The sequence below is a fragment of the Colletotrichum scovillei genome (assembly GCF_011075155.1).
Source record: "Colletotrichum scovillei strain TJNH1 chromosome Unknown Contig00010, whole genome shotgun sequence".
In the NCBI taxonomy this organism is placed as follows: domain Eukaryota; kingdom Fungi; phylum Ascomycota; class Sordariomycetes; order Glomerellales; family Glomerellaceae; genus Colletotrichum; species Colletotrichum scovillei.
In genome coordinates this window covers 4841171-4864270 of record NW_023336268.1, presented here as the reverse complement: position 1 = coordinate 4864270, position 23100 = coordinate 4841171, and the positions used below count along the sequence as shown (strand labels likewise).

At 54.7% G+C, this 23100-nt stretch overlaps 7 protein-coding genes across 7 annotated transcripts; 1 reads left to right on the top strand and 6 right to left on the bottom strand.

The window, feature by feature from the left end:
- Nucleotides 1-1193: 1193 nt before the first annotated feature.
- On the bottom strand, nucleotides 1194-1568 carry HER10_EVM0008028 (uncharacterized protein; the record flags this gene model as incomplete). Its single annotated transcript, XM_035477565.1, has 1 exon — nucleotides 1194-1568. The coding sequence occupies one exon, from the start codon at nucleotides 1566-1568 to the stop codon at nucleotides 1194-1196; it is 375 nt and encodes a 124-aa protein (XP_035328225.1).
- Nucleotides 1569-6532: 4964 nt separating this feature from the next.
- On the bottom strand, nucleotides 6533-9582 carry HER10_EVM0011477 (patatin family protein; the record flags this gene model as incomplete). The annotated part of the gene is made up of 9 exons (XM_035480909.1): nucleotides 6533-6822; nucleotides 6879-7161; nucleotides 7303-7423; nucleotides 7584-7610; nucleotides 7684-7738; nucleotides 7833-8222; nucleotides 8295-8379; nucleotides 8448-8860; nucleotides 8910-9582. The coding sequence occupies 9 exons, from the start codon at nucleotides 9580-9582 to the stop codon at nucleotides 6533-6535; spliced, it is 2337 nt and encodes a 778-aa protein (XP_035328525.1).
- Nucleotides 9583-10394: 812 nt separating this feature from the next.
- HER10_EVM0004448 (forkhead domain-containing protein) lies at nucleotides 10395-11141 on the bottom strand (the record flags this gene model as incomplete). The annotated part of the gene is made up of 2 exons (XM_035474092.1): nucleotides 10395-10961; nucleotides 11034-11141. 2 exons carry the CDS (start codon nucleotides 11139-11141, stop codon nucleotides 10395-10397), a joined length of 675 nt encoding a protein of 224 aa, XP_035327896.1.
- Nucleotides 11142-12230: 1089 nt separating this feature from the next.
- On the top strand, nucleotides 12231-12953 carry HER10_EVM0013359 (uncharacterized protein). The gene has a single exon (XM_035482721.1). The coding sequence runs from the start codon at nucleotides 12631-12633 to the stop codon at nucleotides 12928-12930; it is 300 nt and encodes a 99-aa protein (XP_035328696.1). The 5' UTR covers nucleotides 12231-12630; the 3' UTR covers nucleotides 12931-12953.
- A 215-nt stretch (nucleotides 12954-13168) lies between these two features.
- HER10_EVM0007020 (uncharacterized protein) lies at nucleotides 13169-14074 on the bottom strand (the record flags this gene model as incomplete). Its single annotated transcript, XM_035476587.1, has 4 exons — nucleotides 13169-13406; nucleotides 13462-13838; nucleotides 13903-14007; nucleotides 14057-14074. The coding sequence occupies 4 exons, from the start codon at nucleotides 14072-14074 to the stop codon at nucleotides 13169-13171; spliced, it is 738 nt and encodes a 245-aa protein (XP_035328138.1).
- Nucleotides 14075-15239: 1165 nt separating this feature from the next.
- On the bottom strand, nucleotides 15240-16135 carry HER10_EVM0011903 (uncharacterized protein; the record flags this gene model as incomplete). The annotated part of the gene is made up of 2 exons (XM_035481315.1): nucleotides 15240-16068; nucleotides 16122-16135. 2 exons carry the CDS (start codon nucleotides 16133-16135, stop codon nucleotides 15240-15242), a joined length of 843 nt encoding a protein of 280 aa, XP_035328559.1.
- Nucleotides 16136-21897: 5762 nt separating this feature from the next.
- HER10_EVM0008199 (uncharacterized protein) lies at nucleotides 21898-22428 on the bottom strand (the record flags this gene model as incomplete). The annotated part of the gene is made up of 1 exon (XM_035477731.1): nucleotides 21898-22428. The coding sequence occupies one exon, from the start codon at nucleotides 22426-22428 to the stop codon at nucleotides 21898-21900; it is 531 nt and encodes a 176-aa protein (XP_035328240.1).
- Nucleotides 22429-23100: the final 672 nt, after the last annotated feature.

The window sequence follows — 23100 nt, the reverse complement described above, 5'->3', positions numbered from 1 at the left end:
ACTGATGTGGAACAGTTTTCGATGTCTTGACGCCACTATCAGAGTACCCCCGAGATCGTTGAGCTCGAATTGTGCCTGGTAGTGTTTCCAAGGTGAGCCCTTTTCGACGTGTGATGGGCGATCCGACATGTTGTCGTGTTTCGGGCTATGTAAACCTCTCTCCGGGACCGCGGCCAAAACGCGCTCCTTTTTTGGTTCTCGGTCTGCTGTGGCAGGTGTCTATCATGTTTTTCTACTGTCGCATGAGCCGCAGGTCTGGCTCTAAGATTCGACGCAGCGGCATTTGAGGCGTTATAACCATTGGAAAAGATGGCGATCTGGGTCTTTCTGTTGGATTTCATCACGTTTGCTTCGATGTGTTCTACAAACGATCTGGCATCTTCGCAAGTATTTGATGGTGTATTAATATACCCATGGAGAGCAGATTTTGCATTGCGCAACGTGCACGGACGGTCAAGCTCTGAATGAGATGTGACTGCTTCACACAGTCGACAGCTAGTTTGGCTCCCGACGCAGCTTGTAGCTTTGTCCTCAGCCATGTCGGCTGCACAAACAGATGTCTCAAACGTCATCGCCCATTTGACGATCGCCTATGGTGACCAAGATAGGCGGATTCAATACATATGATAATTGTACACTGTCATTTCCTGGATTGAATGCGATATTTCGATGTAGGCAGAGCCAAGTTGGGCACAGCACGAGATGACTAACAGAGATTTGGGATTCGACTGTACGTATATACAGTATTCCCAGCGAAGCTAATAAACATCGTATCATTCGACATCTGAGTTATTTTACATCTGAGCACGGCCAGAAACAGGGCCATGCATATGCTGAATGACTGTACATCTGCTCTTGCCCGAAGGAAACATGACACCAATCCTTGAATGAACTGGGAAAAGGAAATTGAGAAAGACCAGCTCCCGACAACGTCTTCCGAGCCATCATTCCGTCTTGCGACGTAGTCCATCGAGTAAATATTGGTAGACGCCACACAAAACGCAAGATACAACCAGCCACCAGCCGGTGACGGTTGTAGTAGCTATCGACGTAGCAGACCACTGGCCCCCGTGCACCGTATAGATGTTGAGGATGGTAGACAGAAACCCGATGAGCGAGTTGACCAACGTCGGACTACAGCTTTGTGAGTGTCGACGCGCGTGGAACTCGGTCAAACACGGTTACACGGCGTCTTACATGATGATGTGTTGATGCACCCAGACGTAGTTTGCACGCCACTTGAACCACAGCCATGCCAGGCCGATGGATGCAACGCCCGAAAGCACAGAGGCAAGGGCAATCAGACAGTCGTTGACCCAGTATGACACCGTCTGCCCAACCTTGCCCATGCTTTCGAGAACTTGCGACCTCTTCAGCGAGGCGAACGTGGAAGGAAACACGATGTAACCTGCCAACAATAGCCACGAGAAGATCTTTGCCAGCAGAGACCACCACCAGTCTATCTCTTTGTCGTTTTCCAGCAACATCTGATCATATCTAGAGACGGCATAGGTCTTGAAATGCTCCTCGCTATCGTACGCGGGAGGAGTAGCGTCGTCGTCTTTCATGCCCGTCAACTACGGCGCGTAATGCCGTGAGAGTGCTGAAAAACAGATCAAAGAAAAGGCGAGGCGAATGATAGAAGTAATAAAGAGCGAAATGAAGCTCCCTTGTTCAGAAGAAAAGGGAAGAGAGAAGCGCATGGAGCCTTCGTGTGATCCAAAGAAAGAAAGAAAGAATTAAAAAAAGAAAGAAAAAAAACAGAAAGGCGAGCGAAGCGCCTCAAAAGCTCACATGGACTCCGACCTGTGCCGCCAGACTTTCTCTCCTACCCAGCCGTTCCAGTCTATCCGAAGTCCGCATAAATTCGGCTTCTTAAATTCGTTCATTGTCGGGTCTTGATGTAGGTGATGCCTCCTCGCAAGTTGGCAACGGCACAGACCGTCGAATCAAACTGCTTTGACGGCCTAGAATGCGGTGCAATTCGCCAGATAGTTTGCTCTTCCCTGCTGGATCCGCAACCGGGCCTTCGTTAGCAGCTCCTCCAGCTGGTCGATCAACTCAACGATGCCATGTACGAGACCGACGATGACCCGCCACAGCTGCCGTGCCGCCCTGAGCTTGCGATAGAGTGCATTGTTCTCCTGCTGCAAGATGTCGGAGACCATATCGTGCTGCTCATCGGCCTGTTTCGTAAGCCTAACAGCAGATCATCAAGCCCGAAGGTGTCGGAATAGACGCTTGACGTGCGACGAGGTTCCATCATTGTTGTGGCACCTTTCTGGTTTGGTGACGATCTGATTAAGTACTTTGGGGGCGTCCACATTTAGCTTCAGGGCTGCCAGCATTAAGTAGGCTCAGTTGCCATACTCGTGGATATGGAAAGTTCTTTTGCGATTCGATCGCAAAAACCCTACGGCTGCTGCGGTGCGGCTGCTGTGCTGGCAAAACGCAGATTCATCGCTGTTCGAGGGATGCTTCCCAGCTCCAGTCGCCGTCGGCTATTCACACCGTCACTATTCACCAATCACCCGTCTTCGCCCGATTGGCGGACATGTCGTCAGACACCCACCGATTTGAACTGTTCTGTCGGCGGCCTGCTTCCCTACGACTCGTCGCCGGCGTGGCTGAGCGCATCCTTTCAAGAGTCCTGCCCATCGGTAGCGACATATGGAACATCTCCTCAGATTTGGCGGTCTTCCTACGCCGTCTGCTGCTACGGGCTGATATCAGTGGTGCGGTACTCTGTGGTAGTCTCATCTACCTGGAGCGGGGCCTCCAGCGGCCACAGAACTCTCCAATGACGGAGGCGGATCGGCATTTACGCGTCCTGTCGGCCGTCATTCTGGCTCGGAAATATCTAGAAGATGTCACGTACAGAACGTCATTCTGGACCAGCCTCGCGGCCGAAACATGCTCATTTCATTTTGCAACCGATGATATCAATGTCGCGGAAAGCAAACTTCTGGCAGATATAGCTTGGGACTTGAGTATAGATTACCGGGAGATGCACAGAATGGTAAAGCAGATCCGTGGCTCGAATACTACCCCAGCGCTATTGAGCCACGAGCCCATCTCTACCCAATTCTAGAAGCAGGAGCAATAGCGTGTGACTAGGCTGATCTGATTCGGCCGGAATGTAGATGTCAACTTTACCATCCATGATTTGAGCTGGCTTTTGGCTTATCAATTTGGATTTCGTCCATAACATCGATGATTCCCTATTGAGTTCCTCCTTCAACATCCACAGGCGAAATGCCGGATGGTCAAGATACGTTAGTGAAATGAAACTTTTCCGTCAAAACGCCCGGTAGATGTTGCAATCACAACGAACGCGGGACCTGCAAAATGATCGTCGTCGAGCAAGAAGACGAAACGACCATATGCTCGGACAGTCCGAAGCGACGAACTAGAAGACAAGTTTCAATTCCTGCTTTTGAGAAGCATCGTAGGCTTCTCCAACGGCGGGAATTGGTCTTTGTGTACCGTACCCTTCCGACGGGAGCAATCAGCTCCCAATGCGCCAGAAACACAGCTTCATTTTTGAGAGCCCGTCTCAGCTGCAACGACGGGGATGTGATTCCCAATGCAGTGTTCAACCCCTGTTGGAAGGGTCAAAAGCGGTGCAACGGTTTCCACTGCTACAGCCAGAGTTGCGCTGGTCGTCAAAAAAAGAAGTGGATGAGAAAGATACATTATTAACCCCGAGGCACTAGCGCCCAGATTCAGCGCAGCGCCAGATCTGGTCGTAGCCAAGAAAAGCCTCAGACGATAAAGGCGGACCCGTCTGAGAAGGTGGAGTGGACGATCACATCAAAAAGATGCTCTACTGGATGGTCCCGCCAGATGTTGGCGCCAGATCGGGCCGCACCCACTTACGCCCGGGCCGGAAGCCGCCTGCGGAGCCACTTCCGTCTCCTGCTGCTCTGCAACCGACAGTCCAGATCCAGCACCCCGGTCACTCTACATTTTCCTCGCCCCGTCTGGACCTGGTCTAGACCCCGCCCGCCAAAAGGCAACCGCCGGCCGTTTGTTCATCTGGAAGCCGCAAGTATAATGTTTTCCGCCAGCCCCTGCCACAACGCTCACTAAGCGATGGTCAAGATGCAAGAATAATTGTTTTCCCAAATGCTACAGTATATTGTACTGTACGGTCTGCGTTCAATGGCAGCTAGTTGCTGCAGGAGTTCTGGTGAGCCTGTTGCCGCCTACCGCGGCAGATCCCGCACCGAATCCCTAATGAATCTCAACTTTCGTTGGAAGGCGTAGCTGCACGATATTGTTCATGTCAGAAGCCGCGCCCGATACTACAATCGGACAGTCGTGAGCTCCGTGTCTCAACGTGAAATGATGGGAGACTTCCACCATAACCTCTAGTGGCCATCTGAATGAATCCTCCGCCGATGCGTCGAGTGCTGGCACAGCGGCTTCTTGAATCCTCTTATGGGACATAGTTCTTGATACCAATTTTGCCCCAGCACGGTCATATGGCGGGTGGATAATCTGGTCGTGACATCGCGCGCGCGCACCATCTGCCGTCGCAACTTCCTGACCAACGGGTATACAATATCTCGGGCTGGTCTTTCATGCTCAATCGTTCGAATGAACCCTGACAAGGTGCGCTCTGTGCCAGTGGGAGAAGCTGAGCGAATCGGGCTTGTTCGTTGCTGAATTCCCCTTGTGGATATATGCCCTGATGCGCATCACGTAGTTGGTGTCTGGCTGACTGTCTTCTGGCATGTAGTCTCCAACTTGTAAGTATGTCGTGAACGACATGGCACGCGCTCGGCTGATGTGAATTGACTGCATGAACATGGAGGCTCTGGTACACTCGACCCTCTCAACCAGCTCTTCGCAGGTGCGCAGCCGGCAGCTCTTTCTCACGTAGACACAGAAGCTCGAGCGCGTTGTCCACGACGCCGCTCAAAGGCTATGCGACGAGTTCCTAACCCATTGCGGATGTGGTCAATTCGATATTCCCACGGGATACGGCAGCTACAGGCCTTGAGTCACCAATGAGCACTGCTTCGGAGAAACCCCGTCTTTTTCTGTCAGCCCGGTTCGCCGATGTTAGCGATGAGTGATTTTGCCAAAGAGGGCTTGGCAAGCCATTGACAGAGACGCATATAACACTAGTGTGCAGACGGGCCAAAGCACAGGGGTTTTGTCAATGCTGTCACCCGACTTGCCAACCGAGCAGAAAACAGACGCGCGACCGTATGTTGAGGCAGACGCATCCCTCGCTGCTGTGACCGAGACGATAGCGACGGTGCTCGATCTTGTGAACGTACTACATGCTGAAGAGTACGGCTATCCTGGCGGAGATGACGCCATATTCTTTGCTGGCGAGACATCTGGAAGCGTTGCAAGATTGATTGATTTGCGAACGACTGCACCTCAGCTTTCGCCTTGAACGTTCCTTCTCGCTGCCCTATGAATTTTCTCGGGCAACTTCTTGCGTATGTCGTCCTACTCAAGCCTAGGAACTCCGGACGTATCTCCTCGTGTTTGATAGAGCCACCGTCGTCCTGTGCCGAGCAGGACCAGTAACGCAGCTGCCCGCTTGTATTGAGGCACCCGTACACAGCTTGCCGCTGAGCGCCCGAAGATGCTAGCCAGCCAACTTTTACGTACCGTAGACGCATAGGCCTTCTAGTCGGTACTCTATGTGACGGTTTCGGTTGCGCTCTGTGCTTTTTGGGCGGTTGTCGTGAGGATTGCTTTTTGTCGTTCGGTTGTAGTCGGGGATGTTGGTGCTGTTCGGGCCGAGCTGCTGCTTTCGGGACTATGAACTTGTAAGCGCCTGTTCACTATGCGTACACAACACGTACCTGGCCTTGAACATAAGAAAGTCACGTCGTCCCCAGAGTCGTGGCCCAGTGGTGATGTCCTCGTCGTTGCGAATGCTGCGGCTCTTGGCACTGCGTTTGTGGTAGATTCTGGTATGCTCCACGTACTAGGTCTCGAGCCTAGATGTATCACATCGTCGTGGTGGTTCCCATTTGAGCTCAACGCCGTCGTTCTCGTTTCCGATACCATATCCATCGACCAAGTGTCTGTAGTCCATGCTGAAATGACGTTGCAAAGGAGCGCGCCACTCACGGCTGGTGCTTTCGTTGGGATGGTCAGAGAAGCTCGGACCACGTCAGCCATCCACTGCTGGATCAATCAAGGAAGGCGGGATCAAAGTTTCCCTGCCTCCATGCGGTCTGTTTTTGCGGCAATCAAGTCAGTCTGGGACACCCTTCACTTCACGCTGTTTCTGGGCGCACGACTACCCATAGAGCATCCATGTAATTGGCCCAAAGTCAATGACTATATTGCTTGAAAGTTTGAGCAAAGGATCAGCGTGACGGAGTGCCATGTTCGAACTGCGCAGGCGAAGCGCAGCGGCACAGATTCGCCTGCAGTGATGCTGCGTTTAAAGAGAAGCCTTAGCCCAAAAAAATCATTCTTCTTAGCTACGCTACGTATACCAATTCAGAGCCACCGTCATACGTCCTTTTCTTTTCTTTTCTATCAAAGGCACATCCTACCGCTTGAAACTCGGCTGCTTACGGCTTGCGCCCTTGTCTTCGTCGTCGTCATCGTCCCGTCGCCGTTTCTTACGATGATCAGAGGTGCCGAAGCACTGCTCGAGCTTTTGGCTCCGCACCAGCTGCTGCACGGTAAACGGCGAGCCGCTGATATCGCGACCCTCGTCGGCGGTCTCCCATAGGCAAATGGCGAGCGACTCCTGCAGACTGGCCACGCGAAACTTCACGTCCAGACGGAAATGTCCATCTGGGAAGGCTGCCGGGTATGACGCAAAATCACAAGCTACTTTACGGCCGCCGACGCGGAAATACGCCTTGCCGCTCGCGAGCTGCCGCATCAACGGCGCAGCCGGCAACAAATCTGTCCGCGGCAGTCGTACCCCCCATCAGAGAACAAGTACGGCCGCGAAGCACGCAGCTCAAAGACGAACAGCTCTGCCCTCGCGCACAATCTCAGACGTCTCAGGGCGGGGAGGCCTTCAAAGGTGCACCCATCATCTTCTTCGTCGTCGAAGCTGGACAGGCTGTCCAATGGCGGCTCGGAGCCGTCGAATTCGACATCGAAGCGGAAGAACTCACCGGATCGACCCACCTTCTTCTGTGCGACGACCCGCTGCCAGTCGTTCTTGTCGCGGTTCCGGAACGCTCGCGCCAGGCGGAAGAGAAAACAGTCCCGCCACCCGCCGCTGGGCGAGCTCGAGGAGGAGCCAGTGCCCATCGAGGCCAGAAGGCTTGGGTGTGGCGCTTCAGGGAAAAGGGAGGCCACCTCTTGCAGCGCGATCGAGGACGGGTTGTTGGCCACTAAGCCGCCGTCCTGGAAGGTGCCGAGGCCTTCAGACCAAGGCGAAATAGCTATGGCATTGTTAGCGGCGTTTCGCAGCACCCGGCTGTTTGTTGTTTGCGCCATCCAATTGTAGGATGGCGAAAAGAGAGCGAGACGTGAAGAGGAAGGGAAAGAAAAGAAGAAGGAGAAAAGAGAAAGACGAAAAGGACAAAATGGGGGAGAGAGAAAACAAACAAAAGAAATCAAGAAGGGCTGGCACGGACTACGGAGCAGCGGTTGCACATCGGACACTGCAAACCGGATTAGCCATTCAGTCACCGGAAGCCGCAGGCCTCACATAGAATCACGCGGGAAACCACAAACATCTCCCACAAAGCCACGCGGCCCCCATCGGCAGTTGTCTTCAGGAGTTCATAATCTATACAGTCCGTCAGCATCGGCTCGCGCGCTTCGAATGGCCTCGACGGGGATGGAGACAGGGACGGAGACAGGGACGGAGACGGGGAGGCTACCGCGATCGCCGGCCCGCTGGCCCACTCCGTTGTAGCTGGTGAAGATGCAGGCGCTTGCGTCTTGCACGGTAGCAACCGTCATGCCAACCATAGCACCCATCGTGTCGGCCGCCGAGTAGTCGGCGATGCTTCTGCCGGAGCCGAACATGTCTTGCAGAGCCTTCTCGATGTGCTGCGACGGGTACCTGCTGTCGAAAAGAAGCAAGGCTGCGGCACGCACGACCGTGGCAAAAAAGGGGATCCGCATCATCAGTCGTATGAGAGGGCCTATGATGGGAACAGACGGAACGCGGCGAGGCGTGAACGCGTGGTTCGAAAGGGACTCGAAGCGGGCGATGCACTCATCCACCGTCCACCCGTTGATGCAGAGGGCGCCGGCGCTGATGGCACCTGTCGCGATCGGTCAGCCAGGGGAGTCGCCCCCATCTTCACTCGCAACAACGACGGCATCCCGCGACATACCTGAGCTCGTCCCGAAGACGACGTCAAAGTTCTGCTGTACCGGATGGCCGGGCAGCCCGATATCGTCTTCGAGCTGCTTCAACACCTTGAGGGTACGCGCGTCCCGCCGCCGTCGATACACAAGACCCGAACCGACGCGGTGTCCGGCTTCACACGTATCTGCATGTCAATGTTTTGTCCGCAGAGGATACACTCGGCCACTTCGATAAGCCACGGGTCGGCCGCGCTTGCGACGCCAAACACCTCGACACAGTTCAGACAGTGACCGTGACCGCACGCGGGGAAGACCTGCGGAGCGCGCCGCAGACAAAGGTAGCATGTGCTGTTGGACTTGAGCTGGACCCAGTCCTCCGCGAAGGCGGCGACAAGCTGTCGATGCAGCGACGCCGAGGCTTGGCCCGTCGTCAGCTGCCGGAACATACGGGCCATCTGCCCCTCGACCATCTTGGCGAACTGAGACGGCAGGAGGAAGTCGGTGGACCCTTCGTGCGCGAGGACGGCGGTGCCGCACACGTTGTGGCATACGTCCTTGTAGAACATCTGGAAGACGTCGCGCGGATCGAAGACTGCGGGCCGTCAGTGAGGACAAAAGGTGACGCATGCTCGCGAACGTACGGTGCATGTCCGGAGGGTACTGGTCCAGTATGAAGCTGGAGGCGATGACAGGCACGGCGAATCTCTTCAGGTCGTCGACGGAGTCGCAGTGCGTGAGGAACCCTGCGAGGTGCGCCGGCAGATCGGCCGCCACCGGGTTATCGAGCCGGGAGACGGCGAGGAAGTCGAGGGGCGGCGCGCCGGCACCGCCGGCGTGCTCTGTGGCGTGGCGGAGAAGGCCGGCGAGGTGGGTGGCCGAGAAGAGGCAGCTGGCGAGCACGCGCTCGACCCGTTTCGTCTCCGTCATGTAGGACAGCTCGTTGCTGAGTATGTCCCAACGCAGGGAATCGAGGCGGCGTCGGAGAGACTTAGGTGTCTTGTCGGCCAGGCTGATGACGCGGACGCCGTGGAATCGTTCGGACACGTGGGCGTCTGTCCTCTGGCGGATTGACTGTAGCAGGCGACTTCGTGCGGAATCCTCCTCGTCGCCGTTCACGACGACCACTAACCAGGGCCGCACCGACGACGTGGACGGCGTACTCAGGTCCAGCCACGACGCAAGACGCTGGGCGACGACCTCTACGCCGCCGATATCGTCGGCAAAGAAACACACAGCATCAGCAAACGGGAGAAGCATGCGATTATAGATCTGATCACCAGCTTCTACCGTCGTGGGCGGCATCGCGGACGGCATCGCGGACGAGGTGTTTCCACCGTGAGAGATCGACAGTGGCCTTGCTACGACTTCATGGCAGAGCGTGGATTTCCTCGGCCTCCCGAGCCGCTTATGGGGCGGAACGTCGGCATCGGCAATCAGCGTCGGCCTTGCGCCGGACGCGCCGACAGGAGCCTTGTTAAGATGGATCTCGCCGTGGCCCCGGGTCGTGTTGGGCCTGGTGATGTCCACAGTCTTTGCAGGGCAACCCGCTTGGCCGCGCTTGGCCGCGTTTCCAATCAGCACGAGGATACTCGGGTACTGGCTATCCGGGCGTGGCAGACTGTCCAGCAGACTCTGGGCACGATCCGAGCCTTCGACGACGTACGCCTGGTCTTGGCGGCCACGCGCAGCCAGCCAGTGTGTTTACAACGGGTCATGTTGCGCACTGGATGAGGGGTCGTCACACCGGGCAGACGAGGCGCGTGTCTGTCTTATAGGCAGCAGCAACTCGGAAGCCAAATGGGCTGGGTAGATGGACTTTGGGCCCGACGACCTGGATGAATCTAATCGTCCGCGATCCAATCGCCAATGCTCTGAAGCCATTTGCGTCCCAAACTTCATTCAAAGTCAAGCGAAGGTCCATCCGGCTTCGCAAGCGAGCGTTCCAACACACATGAAGAGCGGGAAGATCGAGTTGGCGCATGCATTCTCTGGCACGACAGCACATACTGTATCTTACAGTACAGTATTCGCCGTCTGTATTTCTATCTCTCCGCCGTTCGGACAGTGGCCCATCCATGCCCCAGTGGTATAACGTACTTCTAATGTGCCAAGACCAGATTCGACCGTCAGATCTCCCATTGCACGCACGTTTCCGACGGCGGACTAGAACCCACGCCCATGCTCGTCAACATGGGAGCAAACGCTGTCGGGGCGCATAATGGCACCATTTCATTCACGTCTGTCCAACAAAAGTTTTGTCGGCCACAGAGGCAGCTGCAGTAGGGCCAGTGGACGTAGCGCCCACTATCCAGGTTCCAAGCCCATAACGGATCATGCATGTGCTCCAAGCCATCTTGCGTCGAAGTCATCGGCACCGGCGATGGATAATCGGTAGAGGTTCCGCTTTCAGGCTGGCTGCTCTCAGGCGACGTGAAGCCGCCGTCAAATGACCAAAACCCATCGTCGCCGCAATCACTTCCGGACACATTTTCCTTCGAGTGATCCTGCAGAGTGGGTGCGCAAGACGGAGGAGGCGGCGATGCGACGCTGATCTTCCATTTGTATGATCCCCCAGCCTTTTTCCCACGACTCGCTCCGCGATCCGATCGGGGCTTACGCGTTGGTTGGAATTCCGTCAACCCTGCCTCCGCGAGCTGCCAGAGGGAGCCTTTGCGTTCCACTCGTTGGAAGGCCTGTGCAACACAGATTACGACTTAGCAGGAAAGACTAGACCGTCACAACGCTGGCGCGACTCGCTAGCATACCTTGTTTACGCTCAGGTTCGAACGAACGCTGTTTTTCCATCCTTCGCCTCCCCTGTGGGCTCTCCTGGTGTTTTGCTCAAACCAGTGGTAGAGTTCGCCTAGTCCCATCGCCTTTTTTTCTGTGCTGTGGAGCGCGATGTAGATGAGTTGCGCGTACGTCATCTTCTGCCCGCCTTCGTCCAACCGCGTGTCGGCCGTCGGCGATGATTCGATGGCGGTGTCAGGAAGGCGTGGGAAGGCCGGGTCCACGCTGGAGCTGTGTTGCGGCGTGCCATTTCGTGCTGGCACTGGTTGCAGCTGGGATTGCCGGCCACTCTGGCCTGCGCTCTCGTCCTCATGAGATGTACGGTTGTGTGGTGGTCGAGGGGATGGAGGAGACATGCATTCTGGAGGAAAGAGGGACGTGCAAAGCGGGTCCATTGCTTGCTGCTTGACGATGGGCAAGCCCTGCTTTCAGATCAAACAGTCGAAGCGTTCGGCTACAGTCGGCACGCCAGTGAGTCCAACAAATTCACTTGTTCGACAAACGTTCGACAAACGCTCTCATTTCGCGCTCTTATTCGTAAGCCATGGCTTGGTGTTTTTCCCAATTGCAGTCTCCCAGTCGCCGGTGGTATGGCATCCAGCGCCAGAATGAGTCCCCCCCAAAAGATGGACGCACTTTCTTCGCCGTGTGCCTACTGCGGATCAGTTGCTGTCAGAGACCCATAAGCAAGAAACCACGACCTGCTACGGATTTGCACCGCTGCACAGCGCTATGTTCTGCTCCGTCGGCAGTGGGATCCAGGAGTGTATCCCGCCGCCAAAGACCTGCCCTTACGAGAGCGTTTGGGAGCCATCCGTGCTGAAAAGCCGAATATGGATGTCGTTGTATGGGGCTCGCGGAGTACGCCGCAGCCAGTGGCCGATCGTTGCTTCTACGCTGGTATTGGATGCGTGCTGGAGAAACCCACCCCCTTCCCGGGACCAAGACCGGGCCTCGGCGGGCTCGACTCCCACAAAGCAGCAGGGGCCCATTCGACTTCCCTACCGACGGCACTCAGAAAGAACGGCCACCGTCGTACCGGTAGGCGAACGGCCAAAAACGGCTGCGGGGACCTGCTAGGCGGAACGCGGGACGGACTCCGCGCGCATTGCTGCGGGAACATGGCGGGCTTTGGGGTTCGTCAATCACCATTAATCATCCCATCGCACAGCATGCAAGGTACGATCTCAATCTCGACCGCCCACAGGGCTAGCGTCATGGCGCCTGAGGAGCACTGACATTCGCTAGCATCGGGTCGTCTTCAACTTCCCTTATCACTCATTTGCTGTCTGTCGCTGGTTTGGTGCCAGAATTGAATTGCGGTAAAGAGATCGCCTGGCGAGCCACTCACGAGCAGGGAAGTGGGGCTGCAGCTCTACGTAATTGAAGGAGAGACGGGCGAAACTCAGGTGTTCACTGCACCAGAAAGGCCCCCAAAAAAAGAACCGCCCACCAAAAGGCCCAGAGGTTTGCACGAAGAAAACATCATCACGACACAAGGCTTCGGCGGCAATACGGCCTGGAAAACTGCAGCTGGAGCATTGGCAGACTTTTCGATGTATCCTTTGGGACATGCACTATGGCTTCCATCTCTACAAGGAAATACCGTATTCGATTCATGTACTAAACTCATCGCTGTGTGAACTACCTCATGACTCGTTGCGCCGCCTTTCGAGTAGCCAGACACCCGTCAAACTCCAACGCCTAATAATGGCAATGTTGCCGTGTACTTCGCCTTTGCGTCGCTTTCCTTTCACGGAAAACTTGCAGCAACATGCCCCAGCAATAACCCTTCATCATGGCTCATCATGGCTCATCATAGCTCATCATAGATTCCTGAAAGATACTGTCCCACTCTCCCCTTTCTCATGACTTGCTGCTATGTGTTGTTGCTACGCCCAGAATAGGCAGGCGGTGGGAAGGGCGGCACGTCGAGAGCCACGTAGGACTGCCAATCGACCTCCACCGTGGTCGTCACAAGCACGCCGTCGCCCGTGTGCTGCGGCCCGGGGCCGCTGTCTCTGCGTATCTGCGTCTTGTGTCGCCTCAGTCTGTCAACGGACCGGGTCCGCTGTCTCTGCGTATCTGCGTCTTGTGTCGCCTCAGTCTGTCAACGGACCGGGTCCACCTTTCGGACTGTCCTTGCTGAAAGCTCCGACGCCGTAGACCGACGTCGGGGCCAGACGCTGACGAGCAGCAGACGCAGACTGGGCAAGCTCGCACACAGCATCGCCGTCGACTGCTCGATGAACGACCACGCCACAATATCGACATGGTCCCACGTCTCGTCGAACGTGGTGCTGTACTCCACCAGGTATCTGACCCGGACCGCCGACGTCACGCACGCGCTGTCTGCCGTGAGCCTCTCCTCCCACCCTTCTGCCGGGACGAGACTTAACTCACAATGAACCAATGCTGAACAGCGCGATGACGGCCAGGCGTCGCCGGAGAGAAATCTTGAGCCGCCACACGTAGGGGATCGGCAGGAGCAAGATGGCGATGTCCTCCGCCATGGCCAGTCCGCCACTGCTGTAACCCACAGCTTGCAAGTTTAGACATCGGCGGTCGGTGATGGTCCGGTCCCATATCGACTGCACAGGCACGCATTGCGTCGCGAACGGGACGATGAAGAGCGTGCCATGCAGGAGCAGAATGGCCTGGAGGCCCTGTGCGATCCTCCGAAAGGTCTCCGACGGGAAGATGCGGCCGAGGAAGAGCACGATCGACAGCTTCACGGCGGCTTGAAGGACGGTGTAGATCAAGTTCCCGACGTACAGCATCTGACTCGGCGTTAGGACGGGATACCACGATTCGCGAACATCCGGCGGGATCATATCACCGAACCTTTCGGATGACGACCCCATTACCAACCGGTATCGTCCAGTAGTGCATGCCGAAGCCAATGCTTGTAATGTGTAGATAGACCGCGGCCAAGGCGATGAGGAGTGCCTGACAGACGACATCAGAAAGGATTTCGTGGAGAGTTGGGGTGGGGTACCGCCGCAAGGATGGCCATGTAGTCGTCCCTCCATAGACCACCCGCATACTGCTTGCTCGTGAAAAGACGAAGCGTCACGATAAACAGCACAAGACTGCAGCTGATGATGAGCGTCCGTCGGACTTCCGTCCTCCGCGATGGTTTGGGGTACCCTTCGCACAGGGCCCCCTCTACCGTCGCTGCAGCTTCAGAAGGTCAGATGGGCTTCCAGAGAGGAAACAGCGGGGCGAACTTAGTTGATCGTCAAACGGGCAGTTCGTCTGCACACATGTCGAAAGCTCCGACTGGACAGCAATGTCGAGACAGATGCACGCGGTCACGTCTTCTGGATCGCAGGCCGACGTGATGAATGTGCTGCTGATGCACTCCGACTAGATGGTGGATGCTTTAGTGCGACGAAAGCCTGGCTGATGCCACAATCACTCACAGCGCACGAGGGGACCTGCGAGAGGATCTCGAGGGCCGACGCTGCATTCACGGCGGCGACAGCAAGCTGGAGGGCCAGCACTGCGAGAGTCCATGATCGATGAGACATCGCATATGAGACGTCGATGAAAAGCGCGGAGATGCTGACACAGACTTTGGCGGTGGTGCCACCGGTGTTTCGACGCCGGCCGACCTGGCATGCTGTAGCTGGAGGTCATTCCGCTGCGGGAGAGATTCAATGAAATAGACGGGGTGTGTATGGTTCAAGAAGGCACTTCTGGTTCTGATCGTAGCACAGTCAACAAAACTTGCTTCCTGCGCCGAGGCGCCAATGACAAGAAGCCACTTACGCCGCTGGTGGGCAGTTTGCGGACGGATTCCTCGACTTATCTTTCCGGTCTTTCGCTACGAGTTTCGCAGCATCATTGGGCTCGTCACTTGATGCTTCGTGCTTTGCAACCTGACTTAAAGGTGAGGGAGGTGATCTCCGGCTCCATGCAAGCCATCACCAGCAACACCAATGCATCGCACATGTCACAGCCTCAAGAGCGGTATCTTCGTTGCGCGGTACAGAACACAGGGCATTGGCATACAGAACACTCTCTGGACGTTTGGGAGATACCGGGGTAGGTCATTTCTTGACACGCAAACGACATGGAAGGAATATGAAGGAATATGAAAGTTTCCAAGGATAGTTATGAGGGAATTATTGAATGACACATGCCCATGCGTAATGAACTCGGCAACTACTCTGTATCTACTCTATATCGCTATCGTCTTCTTCTGCGCCAGGCCCATAGCTTTCGTCTGAGACGTCTGAATCACCATAATCGTCGTCTAACTTCCTTCCTTCCGACAGGTCTGAGTTTTCGTCAGATTCAGCGCCAGACATGTCAGAACGGTAAGGCTCGTCGCCCTCGCCGTCAAACAGGTCCTCGTCCACGTCACACATTGAGTGCCCCCCTGACTCCAGCTCGTCGTCGCTGGGCGTATCGAGAAACAGCTCGGCCGCATCTGCAGAGCTCATCTGGAAGACGGCCCGTGTCCGGTGCATGGTCGCCTCGTGAGTGTCGGGAAACAAGATCCGTACGCAGCAGTACATGTATAGCATCTTTCTCGACACCGAATCATCGCAGAGATCGAAAGTCGCTGGCAAAGTCCCGGGGTGAACGGTGTCTTCAGGCGCATGGATTTCCCAAATCCGCGCCGAGAACATCAAAACCTGTTCGAGCACTTTGATGGTGATGAGCATGTTTCCAAAGTCAAAATTCAGTGCCTTGTCAAACTCGAACAACAAGTTGGTTCTGTTGTCCGACGGGCCATCGTCGTGTTCCTCGGGCGCTTCGCGGACTTTCAGGCACGCGAGAAGCGCCGCGACCTTGACGACGAACTCTTTGCCTTGTAGCGGCCCACACAGGCAGCTTATGATGTAGGCGATAAACCGATCTCCCGCGGTGCTGTTCATGTCTTCTCTGACTCTGTTCAGCGGCGGATACCACGTGTCGTCGGTCAGTCCGTTGTGAGGGCAATTGACCGCCAGGCAGATGGCGAGGCAGCACCGCTCATCTTGTCTAAGCAGGTTGGTCCTAACTACCATTAGCAGGATGCCTATGTGACAATGTGAGAGTGCGCCGCTCACCACATGGAATCCATGATCTCTTCCAGCGCGTCTGGGGTGACTCGGTAGCCCAGCTCATGTCATCGCCAATGGAGAGATTTATATCGTTCGAACCATGGCTCTAGACTGCCTTTGTTTTTGGACAAGACACATTGTGCTCTTCGTACGTGTAAGCTCGTTACGACATCCGATACCGCCTTCTGAGAAGCGAGGCTCTACGCAACCGGGTTTTGCAGAAGCCACCAACGGCTCGACGGTCAGCGTTTGAATGGCCGTTTTTGCAAAGTATCTGCAACGACGCCGGGGCCATAGAGATAGCCTCAAAGTTGATAATTGTGCTGTACAGTCCATACATACCCACGGCATCCATGCATAGAGTATGCTATATCAAGACGAGATCATCTCCTGGCTCACGCATCCGGGAAATCTCTGGTTCTTCGCTCATCGAGTTGGCGACGAGAGCAGCCCGAAGAAGACCAGACAACCTTGCTACGCTTACGAGAATTATATCTCGTCTACATCTGGCGTCAGTTTCGCGGTTGGCAAACGCAGTGTCCGTCCTCACATAAGGTGATCCATGTCACGTACTTCGCTCGGCAACCCAACAGCACTCCACCTCATTTCTATGGCAATCCGACATGGCGGCCAGACCTTTGAAGCGCCCTCGCCGATCAAACGGTCTGCCGCGCCTACCAAGCGACATAGACAACGCAGTCGCGGCCCTGGGCGGGAGAACCCACGCAACCGACCTCGCAAACAGCACCATACAGTCTCAGAAGGCACCGGTCAGTAAGGAACAACGTCTCGAAGAACTTGTGAGAGACTCCGGCCGCCTCAGGCAAGAACTTGACTATTGGAAAAGCTTGGCTCTCACAGGAACCGCCTTCATGTCCGACATCGAACAAGTTGTGGTACAGCTGCGAGATGTTTGCAGCCGTTTCGAGAGCGTTATGAATGAAACAAACACTATGTCTGTGGAGGATAGATTCCATCCGTCCGAATATCGACAGAGGGAGGACGTGGAGGTGCAAGCTGGAGACGAACCAGACTCGCCATTAGTAGAGGATGACCTTGACGTGCTCTTGGCCCCCATCAGGCGGGGTCGAGAAGGCTATGACTTTGAGGCCGTCAAGCCAGAGTTGAAGCGGAAGCAGCCACCATACAATCCCGGAAGTTGGCTCTGATAGGAAGCGCACATGGCCTGTACCGGAATTCGCCGGGTCCATCTTCATCCTGTGATGTCATAAAGAGGAATAGAGAGTTCGTGCCCATGCATACAACTGTACATATCACCGCTGTCATTCACGTGAATCACCTCTGTCATCAAGAGTTATAAGGGTGCTACGCTGCTGTTGGGCATGGCTCAAGCCCTTCAACGTCGTCGTCTGGAGGCGTCGTACGCGATCCGTCTCTAATAACGTCTGATCTCCAACGCCTGAAAGGCGTTGTGAACCTCTTTCCCGTGGCTCGCTTCCATCTCTGACAAGCCATGCAAATGGACAATCCAGATACTGTACGTAGACTACTGCTTGCTTTCTTAGGAGAACAAAACGGCTCATTCGTGTAGCACCCGTATCTCGTTGATGCAAATGTATTGGAAATCAAGTCTCTTCAATCCTGTAACTGTTCCAAGACTGACTGATCCGGTATGCTCTTGGTCCCATATCTGACTGCGAGACGCTCCAGAATCGTCACCAACCTACCAGAAGAGATACTTCACCGATGAGCCGAAAATGCCCTTCTTACCCAGTTCGCGCGATCAACACCATCATTTCTGATTGCCGGCTAAAATAAGCCCCACGGCGATGCAACAACGAGATGGACACACTACCACGCACCGCACACCTTTTTAGTATATCATATATAAGGGCGACCTCTAACCACGGTCTAGCAAAGCTCAGCTCCGACTTGCCGCTCACATTATTCTCCAATGCCCAGGTCAGCGAAGGAAGTACTCGATTATGTCATGAACATCTTCTTCAAGGACAACACATGGCATGAAACAGCCGCTAAACTCAAGGCCAATCCCATTTTCTTTGGATCTGACCTCGAGCGACTTGCGCTTGGTGAAGACTGCCACGAGCTTCATCTCGCAGCTGCATCCATGGATTGGGTTGGAGATCTCCAATACGAAGCCAAGGTGGCCGAGTCGCTGAAACGGCCTCGGTTCAAAAGCTCTGGAGACCTTTTGCGCCACCAGGGCCCGAGCCAGCGGTTCACGTTGAACATTCAGGAGGACAGCGATGATATGGACTACCATACCACAGTTCGAGATTATGGCAGCCTGCTCTGCCAGAAGAGTGACGAATTGACAACTTGCGTACTATATTACAATAAGGGCCAGGGGTTTCTGGAGTATTTCTACATTCCGCGCCACCGGCTGCCTTGGAAGAAACGATACACAATACCTTTGCAGCACTCGTTGTCAGGGTATGACTCGAGGCCTCTCGAATGGGTTGTGGCTGAAGATGTGAACATAAAATAGCATTGAGACGTCTTGTCGCAGTGCTGGCTGGCACACGAGTTTCTGCTGGAACCAACCACGCACGGCACCTACCGCTAGCCCTCCAGTAATTGATTGGGTTCTTGCACTGGGTCCTTGTACGGAGTTGTTGCATATGAACGGGCAGTAAGGTCTGTGAATTAATAGAGACATGCGTCCTAGAGAATTCAATCATAGAAATTGAACATTGACTTGCATGGCTGTACCACATGTCCACTGCCGAGCGAGATGAACTAATAACCCGACAACATATGCAAGCTTATTGAGACCGATGTCAAGGGCAGAACACCAACCGGCTGCGTATTTGCCCTGAACCGTTCGGACGTCCTTGTTGGCGTTGTTTGTCAACGTAGCAAACGGGGAGGATCCGATGGTAACCACTAAGAACCAGATACCCTTGTGCTTTCATGTCAGCAAATAGAAACGCCATAAGAAAGGTCTTTGCAGCTGCCTGGCCCGCGCAGAGACTCAAGGCTGTCCCCTAATCAGGCGCCCAATCAGTCGTGCCGCCTTAGACAAAGCGATAGTGTATTGACTGCTTCCTTCTCGGAATGGAAGGCGATATCTGGGCAACGAAGCGTGTTTGTTTGACATTATACATTGATCACCTATTGTAACAGGGGCTAACAGCACGGGATCACCCCGGCCAGCTCTCTCATCCAGAAGCGGCTGTGATGCAGCATAACCGCCAGGAAGCCCCGCAGCCAGTTGCGACCCAGATCGCGCTCCGGATGTGGGTGAGCGTCGTTTCTTGCGCACGCGTCAACCACTCCCCTGACTCCGACGCTCGTCTTCGTGTTGGCAGAGCTTCACACTCTTCTAGTCACTGTTCAGGTATCATCACCCCTCTCATCGCCTACGGCGCTTCCGCTTCGCCGACCCGAACCCTTGTCCACCACGCCGACATGTGCAAGCTGGCTGCTGGCACGAAAACCAACAGCCATCTCCACGGCCGTGACGCCATTGACTACCAGTACTCGGTGCTGCATGCGCAAGTTGGTGTGTCCAATTTGGCGAAGATCAACAGGTGCGCAGTTTGAACCATCGACATATATAGTGCGGCAATCTCCTCAGTCACGTACTTCACATTCTGCTCCAGCACAGCAAACACTCAGCAACATACTCGGCAAACCCTCCGATAGCAATGCCTTCTCGAATCTCAATAGAGTATCTTTTGACGCCCACTGCGGCCACGCCAACACTTGATCGCGAGACGGAGGCTATGCAAGAAGATATCGTCGGACCGCATACCCCGCCCGCTGCTGCTATGTCACCATCAATAGATTTCCAGCGCCAGCAAGCAGACATAGAATCGTACTCTGACACCAGAGGCCATGCCACGTCGGCGTGCTCGTTATTATCGCCTGCAAGGCTGACGTCCTCTGGGGAACCGACCCTCGACGACATTATCTCAGTATTTACACAGCAGTCTCTAGGCCTCACCTCCTTGAGTATGGCCCTCCAGGAACAGATGTTCAGCGGTTACTACAACGCGGGCTCCGCTGGCCTTTTGGCCCAGATTTGCCCCATCTGTTTGCATATTACGTTCATGAAGTGAGTCTCTCCGAATGCTGTGAAGTAGTGAGTGGTCGCTGATTGACCCAAGTCCGTGTTTTCTACGATCCATGTGCGGTCAAACATGCTTCGAGGTCCTTGGCTCAGCAGTCTACAATTCAGCCTTCCTTTATGCGGCTCACGGTTGCTACTATGGATGGTATGCTGGGTGCGGAACCTGTGTATGCAAGCCAGTGGAGCATCGCATACCGAGCGACTCTTATACGGAGAGCTCACATCTCCAAACCGGGCTCACTGATGGATACCTGACAAATGCGGCTGACTCTTCTCACGCTATCTACGATGGGCCGCTCTCCCCATCGGTTTATGATCTTGACGGCCAGCCCATCTCGCAACAGGGCTTTGTTCTTGGGAACGTCGACGACGGAGGTGTTTTTGGGGAGAGCGTTAGACCTACTACTCTTCCAGTATCGGTCTTCCCCGAGCAGATAACCGCGTGGAAAGATTGAGAGGCCCCATCTTTCGCATTTGATTTCTGTTCATGTCCGGTCCTCCGCGGCATTGTATCATAGCTGGTGGCATTTCGAATTTAGCATAGGATGAATGCAGAGAAAGACTTGAGTTATGCGCGAGCGCGGATGCAGAAAGCCCATCTGTTCCACGTCAGAGCCACCGAATGGACTATACCGACGTGATCTCTAGGCTATGAGCCCGCAGGTCGTGGTGTTCTTCATCTACATGTAGTACTCAGATTCAAATTACATCACGAATCGGGAACAGGGTCACTTTTCCACGATCGGCCTGTAAAATGCATTATCAGGTGGTTCTCACTTTCATTCTGATCACAGGATTTACGTTCTTCTCCACATTCTTCTTGATCAATACAAGCCTCTTGTTCCACATCCTTTAACCATTGGTGCCTACCACAGCTCGTGACAACATGACAACATGACACCAATGATTGCACTAACGTCCCCATCCTCTATCCGCGCGTCCACGACGGATAAACTGAAGAGGCTCCACAGCCAGCGTACTGGCTTCACTGGAGCCTTCCCGTTCTGTCATTTCGTCCGCTTCGATAATGGTGCATGTATCGACACTGCGACTGGAACCATCCTGCTCAATCTTTGCTCTGGCAGGTTTCTTAAGACGCTTTGTTCGACGTTTCTTGTTGCAGAATGCGGCGTTTGAAGCCTGGCGAGCCCCTGCCGCCGATTGACGAGATGACGGTCGGTCGCTGTTGGTGGTGTGGGGTTGGATTTGCTTCGTCCGTCCCTTCGAGACAAGCGGGGGGCGGAACGTCACTTGGGGGCCAGTCTTGGGAGGCGCCGGTCGAGGTCGCTCCATGTGGGGCGACATGGAAGAAACCCATTCACTCACGACGTCGAATGAACGCAAAGACTCCGGGGACATTTTGGTTGGCTGACGATACGTCGGAAGTGGAAATGCTCCTTTCGGACAGTGTCTCGATGGAACGTTGGAACACTACATTTCAGCTCATATGTACAGTATGTAGCTACAAAATATTGTTTTGGGACCTCGAGGCAAAGCTGTTGCTGGAACAGTGGATCTTTGCGTCCCCCAGAAGCTGCTCTTCGATCTGGGGTGTGTTGCACTGTGATCAAAAGGGAGCTCGTTCTGGATTTGACAGCGCACCCCTGGTCGTGTCAGAGCCAGATCGGCGACCCCAGAACCACTTCAGGCAGCGCACCATATCTGGTCGCTCCACGTAACGGCACAAGTTGATCGATGGCCCAGAGCGCCAGAACCTCATCCGACCTAGTTTTCTACCATTGAGTCTACATCTGTCGGCCGCAAACCAACAAGCGGCGTGACTGAACCCGCTTTTCGCCGACCTCGTCCGGTCCACTCATTGTGTCGGTGGCCACTCCCAAGGCCTGGCGCGCACTGGCAAGTCTCGTCATGCTCGGCCATCAATTGGCCGTAACTGAAGAGGTCCTCTTCTGCTTCCCACGTCGGACAGGCGTAGCCATCCCACTTGACGGCGTACAGGTTGACGCCATCGTCCGTCTCGTAGCAGCCTACGATACACTGAAGACGGGGCGCCCAAGTCGTGTTGCATGGTCGGGGCCGCTCGACGCATTCTTGCCATACCTTGACGTACTCTCCGTCTTCGAAGACCCACAAAAGTTGATAATCACCCAGCCAATCCCACTCGAGGGAGTCACGGATCCCCACGACCACACCGTAGAACATGTGAGCGCCACTTGTGGCGGTGCAGATGACTTCAACTACCTCAAGGCACGAGGACCAGGCTGCGTGGACCGTCGAACCTCGCCGCACTGTCATTTTGACGGTAATATCTTTGCGTGAGGTGGTTCAATGTGCATACAGTCTCCTTAGGGAACCGAGCCTCTCGGAGATTGAAGATGAGATAGCTGGGTTGTAGGCATTAGCCATCGTCAGATGGTCTGAATTTATACAGCTACGTAGGCGGATACACGTTCGCCGATGTTTCAGTACGTGGCCGTATCTGCATGTGGTAAGTTTCCGCAGTCGAAAATGTCTTCTCTCTTCACCGGCGAAGCCTCTAGTTCAGGCCTCCAGTCGGAAACACTGGCAACATCGTGGCTGCGGTGGCGATATCTACCTGCAACATTGCGATACTACATTTGCGCAGACCTGGCAAAAGCACAATCACACTGTCTTGTATGTTTGTACATAAGGTTGCATTGCATAATGCAATTGGATAAATAGTTTGATGAGTGGCAGAAAAGCCGCCTTAACTGGCTTTGCTGTCACGATACATCTTCCCAACAGCTCGACCCTCATACGAACCGACATATCTCCTTTACAGTTGAAATCCCCTCTTAGTATCCTGGCCAGCGCTTTCAAGAAGCCCTAAGAGTTCTCTCCGGATATGCTTGTCTTGAGATGGAACACCCACCCTCAACACCGCCTTCTCGCTGCCATCGAATTCCACCAAAACGACAGCAGTCCATTTGTTCTTGGTAATCTCCT